The 7,095-nt window shown below is 44.1% G+C and overlaps 1 protein-coding gene across 1 annotated transcript; it reads left to right on the top strand.

The window, feature by feature from the left end:
• The first annotated feature begins 1,631 nt into the window (after positions 1-1,631).
• On the top strand, positions 1,632-6,556 carry C4H6orf141 (chromosome 4 C6orf141 homolog). The gene is given in 3 exon segments (XM_050786273.1): positions 1,632-2,374; positions 2,377-3,548; positions 5,535-6,556. Coding segments are annotated over 2 exon segments (735 nt in total). The 5' UTR covers positions 1,632-1,761; the 3' UTR covers positions 2,499-3,548; positions 5,535-6,556.
• Positions 6,557-7,095: the final 539 nt, after the last annotated feature.

Consider the following 7,095-nt stretch of genomic DNA (forward strand, 5'->3'; position numbering starts at 1 on the left):
TTTCTTTTTTTCTTTTTTTAATTCTTGCTGTAATACCCAGACTAGAGTGCAGTGGTATGATATGATCTTGGCTCACTGCAACCTCTCCCTCTCTGGTTCAAGTGATTCTTGTGCCTCAGCATCCCAAGTAGTTGGGATTACAGGTGTGTACCACCATGCCTGACTGATTTTTGTACTTTTTGTAGAGACGGGGTTTCATGCTTGACTAATTTTTGTACTTTTTGTAGAGACGGGGTTTCACCATGTTGACCAGGCTGGTCTCAAACTCCTGGCATCAAGTGATCCGACGGCCTCAGACTCCCAAAATGCTGGGACTACAGGTGTGAACCACCACACTCAGCCAACAGTGGGTTTTTAATAAAACAAACAGCCAAGGATGAACTGGAAACCACAAACGAGCTCTTTTTCTATGACCTAGCCTCCGCACTTAACCTTAGGCAAAGAGTAGTGTGTCAGGGGGCCTGCCTATGGGTAAATTCTGAAAGCCTCGCCAGAGACACTTACTTTTTTTAACCCCTGTGGTTAAAGAGGATAGGTGGTTGCAGAGGGAATTTTATAAACGACACAAACACAAACAATTTCAAATCCTGAAAAAATTCATTTGGATGTTTGTTTTGCTTCCGTTTTATAGCTTGTTTTAAATCAAAGACTACACCTTCCTGAGACAAGCGTTGATTACACACAAAGTCAAGACTGGCCAGGGCAGTGGCTCAAGCCTGTAATAGCAGAATTTTGGGAGGCCCAGGTGGGTGTGGGGGTAGGGTGGGGATCCTGGGTATCTCTCACGTCCAGGAGTTCCAGACCAGCTTGGGCAATATAGGAGAGCCCCACCCCTACCATCTCTAAAAAAAAAGAAAAAAGAAAAAAAGCCGGGCATGGGGGTGCGCGCCTGTAGTCCCGGTTACTTGAGGGGCTGAGGTGGGAGCCTGAAAAGTCGAGGCGAGCCACTGCACTGTATTCTGAGCTACAGAGCGAGACTCATGGGGCGGGGGGGGGGTGGGAGGGAAGAGGCAGGGGGAGCGGGGAGACAGAGAGGGAGAGAGAGAAAAGGAGGAGGGGGAGAAGGAGGAGGGAGAGGAGGAGGAGGACGACGAGGACACTCTGTGACACACTGTCCTCCAGAGATACAGATTCTGGCATTCTAAAGGAAGAAGGACAAAGAAACCAAAACCAGTTTATCCAAGGCTTCAACTTTTCAGTCTGACCCTTTGATCTACATTCCATTATTTTGGTAGCATGGTGGGAGTGGATTCGGAGTGGACACAGACCCTTTTCAGGATTAGATCAGATAATTAAAATGCAAACAAACTTCTTTATTCCTTCACCTCAAGGAGCGTCCTTGGAAAGTAAACACACTTTGGGGCATTTCAAGGGGGGCGCAGTGAAAGGGTGTCCTTTGCGCCTCAGCTCCAGAGAAAAACGAAAGGTGGGTGGGAAACTAGGATAGAGGTGAAAAGTAAAAGGGGACTGAATCAGCGAATGACAAAGGGAGCAGGGCTCCGCACAGGAGTAGGAGGAAGAAGAGGAGTGACTGGGGCTTGTGTCAAGCTTCCTCTGAATGGTTAGACAGCTGCCAGGTGGGAGAGGCGGAGGGCGAGGAGGCGGGTTCCACACGCGGTTGGCCTGGGGCTGATCCAGTCTTCAGTTCTCGCGGGCTGGGAGTCCGGGGCAGCGGCAGAGGCCACACCCACGGCTGGCTGGTCCCGCGCTTTCCGGAGCTCAGCAGGCGCTTGCTGCTTGAACTGGCCAAAGAAGGAACGAATGAATGACCCTTTTGCCAGGATGGAGACCCGAGGGCCTCAGGGAGCTGCGAATCCTATGGACTCCTCCCGCAGCCTGGGGGACCTCGGGTCTTTTCCGCGCGAGGTGGGGCGCGGGGCCCCGCTGGCTCCGGGCGCCCGGAATCCCGCGACGGCGGGGGCGAGCCGAAGCCAGGGCGGCGGCCACGAGGACAGATCGGCAGGTCGGGCCCTCGGACCTTGGGCCGGAGAGGAATTGGACCGTGAGTCCTGGGTCAGAGAGAAAGTACTCTTTCTCCTGCACCCAGAGAGGTGGTTAGGGACTCAAGGGGACCCTGAACGGGAAAAGGTGGCCGGTGCAAAGGACCTTCCTCACGCGGCGGGTGGAGAGGACCACGGCGAGGAGCCCAGCTATCCTTCTGTCTCTCAACGAGAAAAGCGAATTTCTGGCAGGCGTGTAGCCCCGCCGCGGGACCCAGCAGACCCACCCAAATACGTGCTTGTGCGGGTGGAGGATTATCAGCTAACACAAGAAGTGTTGCAGACCTCGTGGGCCAAGGGTCGCATGACCACCAGGACTGAGGAGCACTCCGTGACCGCGCTCACTTTTCGCAGCAGTAGAGAGGGACAGCCTGGGGGACCCGGGCCCCTGCTGAACCCCGGAATCTCCAGGAACGAACAGGGGCACCCCGCGTTCACGCCGCGGAGAGGAGGGTTTCACCGTCTCCAGGGACCTTGCTCGAGGAGATTAAACTCTAAAGAGTAACCCGAGAAATGTTCCGGGATGGTGGATGAGCGATCATCCTTAAAAGAAAATGCTATTCTGGGAACTCCAACCAGCAATTAACCTGCAGAAGGAACCTTTTGAGAGGCTGGCGCAGAGCTTCAGGCAGGCAGATTAAGAACTGTAAGCAGCATAATACCTCCTTTGTGGCTTGAATTCCTTGGCGGTGTGGGGACCTAAGTGATTCAGAAGAGGGGGAGAAAAAATATTTTCAGATTGACAGAATGTGGGAGTTTTGAGATGAGAAAACCTGTTGTTAATTTGCATTTTGGAATAACTCAATTGATCTCTTTTCTGTTCCCCCCACGCCACCCCGCACTCTTGTTTCTCTTTAGGACCTAGAGACAGAAGTGAAGTTTGAAGTCTGCTCTCTGCAAAGAGGGTGGGAGTGGGTGAAGGAGAGAGGCTTGTTTTAAAAGCCAAAAACAGAAAGTAAGAAGAAATGGGAAAATAAAACCAAAGCAGCAAGTGACTCTCTTCTGATGTGCACTTTTCATTTTTCTTCCCCACATTTCAGTGTTAGAAAGAAAAAGAGAGGAGCTAGGGAAAGAAGGAGTTGGGACAGAAGACTAAGATTTCAACATGAAATTCCATTTACAAGGCTTTACCGCAAACAATAGCTCATTTAGTCTTGTAAACATGCATTTATCATACATTTTTAATTTTAATATTAAAAATACTGCATGCAAATGTTCTGATTTAAAGGTAGATAACAATATGTAGTTTGCCATAAAATGAATGCATATCTTATTCTTTTCCTCAGTTCTTCATTAATGAGACCTGTAGTCAAGAATGGATTGAAAATACCGATCTCCTGGTGTAGTTAAAAAAATCTCTTCTGGTATTGCTGAAACAACTAATTTTTCTTATTTTGTTTATTCTTCTTTATTATTAAATACCATCTGAATTAACTCTTTAGTAGTTGGCCTGGTTGAAGCTCTGCGAGGAGCAAAGCAGCCCTCTCCAGGTGAACTACTTCACTTTACCACCTGAAGGAGTATTTACTGCAAGAATTAACAAAGCAGGTAGGACTCTGGCTTTTGATGAGCAAATGGTTGCAAGGTGCCTCCTTCCCCAGTCTTCCCTTTTGCCTTCATTTTTGGTTTAGAGCTTGAAATGTTCTCAAAAGATCATCTGATCCACCTCTTGCCTCCTGGCAGGCCAGATAGATAAGACGCTCCTGTTTCACTCATGAGCCAATCTAGGCCTAGAGGTCTTGTAGCATATCTAAGTCACACAGCTAGTAATTGCATATGCTTACCAAGTGGATGAAGAATGTGATAATCTCCCTCCTAAAGGTTTGGGGTGGCCTTTAGAGGATTTATTTGACCCTTACTTAGGGGTCAAAAGATGACTGAGGATATCCTAGGTTTTCTTTTTTTCTTTTTTTGAGACAGAGTTCCACTCTTGTTGCCCAGACTGGAGTGCAATGGCAGGATCTTGGCTCACTGCAACCTCTACCTCCCGGGTTCAAGAGATTCTCCTACCTCAGCCTCCCGAGTAGCTGGGATTACAGCCATGCACCAACACGCCCGGCTAATTTTGTATTTTTATTAGAGACCGGGTTTCTCCATCTTGGCCAGGCCGGTCTTGAACTCCCGACCTCAGGTGATCCCCCTGCCTTGGCCTCCCAAAGTGCTAGGATTACAGGTGTGAGCCACCGCGCCCGGCCAATATCTTAGGTTTTCTAACTCATGTTTGTGAGAAGTACTAGAGAATCACCTTAATGTTCCTGAATCCTGCAAGGCCTCTTGGCTGGAGAATCATCACTAGCAGTTCTTAGGCCTGTGAGACCCTCACTTGGGAGAGGAATTCAGCATCTGAGCTCATCTGTGTTCAAAACTGCTTGACAGGTAGAAAAGATTCATCCCTTAAGGTGAATCTCTTTTCCTTAACAACCCCGCCTGACTCCAATGGTAGATTAACCTGTTTGGCACATAAGTTTCAGACCTGAGCTTATTTATTTGGTTGAATCATCACATGCCCAGGTGACTGATCATTGAATATGGAGAACAAAAAAAGTCTCTCCCAATAACCAAAAATGGCGAGTAGCATCACTCAGCTGCTTTCTCTGGAGGCAAGCTCTGGAGGTCAGCTGCTTGGGTTCAAAACTGGCTCTACCTCTTTATGAACTGTGTGCCCTCGGGCAAGCTGCCTTATCTCTGTGTGCCTCTGTATCCTGATTTGTTAAGTGGGGACAATAAATAGTAGTAACTTCATAGAGGGTTTTTTTTTTTTTTTTTTTAAGGGTTAAGTTAAACAAAAATACTTAGAACCTTGCCTGTCATACAATAAATGCTCAAAGTTAGTTAAATGTTTTATTATTAGCATGGTTATTATTTAGTTCACTTTTCATCCTAACTAGGCTTTAGTCTTTTGTTTAGTAACAAAGAGCAGAAATTGTATAACACAAGAAATCTAATTAAAGTCAAACCAGTGGTTTTTAATAAGACTGTTCTGTACTCCTGAAAGCAAGGACTTATTTCTAGCTTTTCCCAACCTTTAATGGATCAGTAAGTATATTTCTCAAATTCCTTAGAAATGACCTTCATGTCTTGTGTAGGGACTCATGGTAAGGCTCAAAGGACTAAGGTACACTATGCTTAACAGTCATTGAAGAGATTTTAGTACTGCCTAGTTCTGGGCAGACGGGAGCTTTGAATACTTTCTTTAACCTGTCAGGTTAGTTTGTTTTCCCTCTGGGGCTTTAAATCTGATGCCCTGTTGTCTAGAAAAGCAAAATAGACACAATTGGTTTGCATTTTGTCTTTCAGCCAAAAATGTGTTTAGCCAGGTTAGCTTAACTCCTTTAAACCAAATATGTTTGAGCTAATTATTTTTTTTTCCTTTCCTCACTGTGTTTCAAGCAAAGAAAATTTATTTTTAAAGTGCTTACTGAACTTCCCGATTAACCGCATGCAACATGTTTATAGATTTCATTTAATATAGAGTTCTTTCTCATTGGAAACAAAAAGTAGTAAAGTCGAAATACTGTTGAATTTGCTTCACAGATGTTCCTGATCCAAGCAGAACCCTGTTATTTGAAGAGCCTGAGAAATCTTATCCCATTTAGAAGTGTCCTGGGAGTGCATCCAAAGTGAAACTTGGGCATCCTCAATACTAAGAAATCTCTGAGAATGGCTGGGTCTTGGCTCTTTGATCTTACCTCTACTCCACTGAAAAATACGATTATCTAAAATTGTGTTAGGTGGATGAACCACATCAAAGACTTCCAGAAGCCACTCCAGTGACCATAAGACAAATGTCAGAATCGCATAACCACCAGGATCAGGCAAGTGTCATCCTCTCTTAAAAATATTTGTTTACAACCGCGATCTCCTTTTGGGAATCATTACATTTGACTTGCTGCTTATTTTTGTTGGACGTTTCCAGTGCTTGGCGATAAAACTTGATGTGGCTCTTTGCTTTGAAAAAGAAAAAAAAACTTTTTATTAAAAGAAAAAGTTATACACACTGCATAAAAATTGGGGAAATGTTATGAAGACAAAGAAAATTATAATAAAGGAAACAAAAACTTACAGATGACCCCAAATCTCTTTTAATATTTGGCAAGTTTCAAATATGAGTTTTTTTTGTTTTGTTTTGTTTTTGTTTTATAAAGACAGCACCTTGCTATGTTGCCCAGGCTAGTCTTAAAATCCTGGACTCAAGCAATCCTCCTGCCTTGACCTCCCAACACGCTGGGCTTATAGGCATCAGCCACCATGCCTGGCCAAGTATGGTTTTATTTTATTGTATCTTCATGTGTATATACCTACATATATACATACATTTTTCTAAACTATGTAAAGTAGTATTAATGTAACCTCTGTATATTCCTGAATATTGTCTTTATATAAACAAACATATACTGATGCTACTCATGATGTGTTCTGTGAAACGGCAGCATGGGCATCTCCAAGAAGGTTTTTAGAAACGTGGAATCTGAGGCCCCATTCTAGATCTACTGAATCAGAATTCGCATTTTATCAAGATCATTGGATGATTCACATTAAAGTTTGAGAAGCATTGACATATTCTCATATTTAGTTCTGTATTCTATTTTGTCACTTACCAAAACTAAAAGGTTTTTTTTTTTATTCTGTGTTCCCAATTAATTGTTAACAATGCCATGAAGATAATAATTTGTAGAATTTTGAAAACACTTAAAGATTACAGGAGGGTGAAAGATAGAGGATATGAATTGGTAAATTGGCAAAGAGATCTCTATGAAGTTTTATAGTGTCTTTTTAAAAGAGCCTTATTATTTGAAAGTTTGCCCTAATGAACCATTGACTCACCATTGGATTTCAAACTATTTCAGAAATGTGGCTATTTCGTTCTCTAGGAATATGAAATAATACGTTATCAAAAACTCCTGTAAGGGTGAAAAAGCAGGAAGTCATTAACATATTGCACAACTGCAACTCTGCAGGCTGAGTCAGAACTTGTCAGCCACTTGTGATGAATTGAGAGGAGTGGAGAAAAGGTGGAGCCAGAATTTGAATCAACTGATTCAGATAAGTAAACAAAGGACTGTGCCTCTTGAACACCGTGACATCTCTATAACTG

This window comes from Macaca thibetana, chromosome 4, assembly GCF_024542745.1.
Source record: "Macaca thibetana thibetana isolate TM-01 chromosome 4, ASM2454274v1, whole genome shotgun sequence".
Classification (NCBI taxonomy): Eukaryota; Metazoa; Chordata; class Mammalia; order Primates; family Cercopithecidae; genus Macaca; species Macaca thibetana.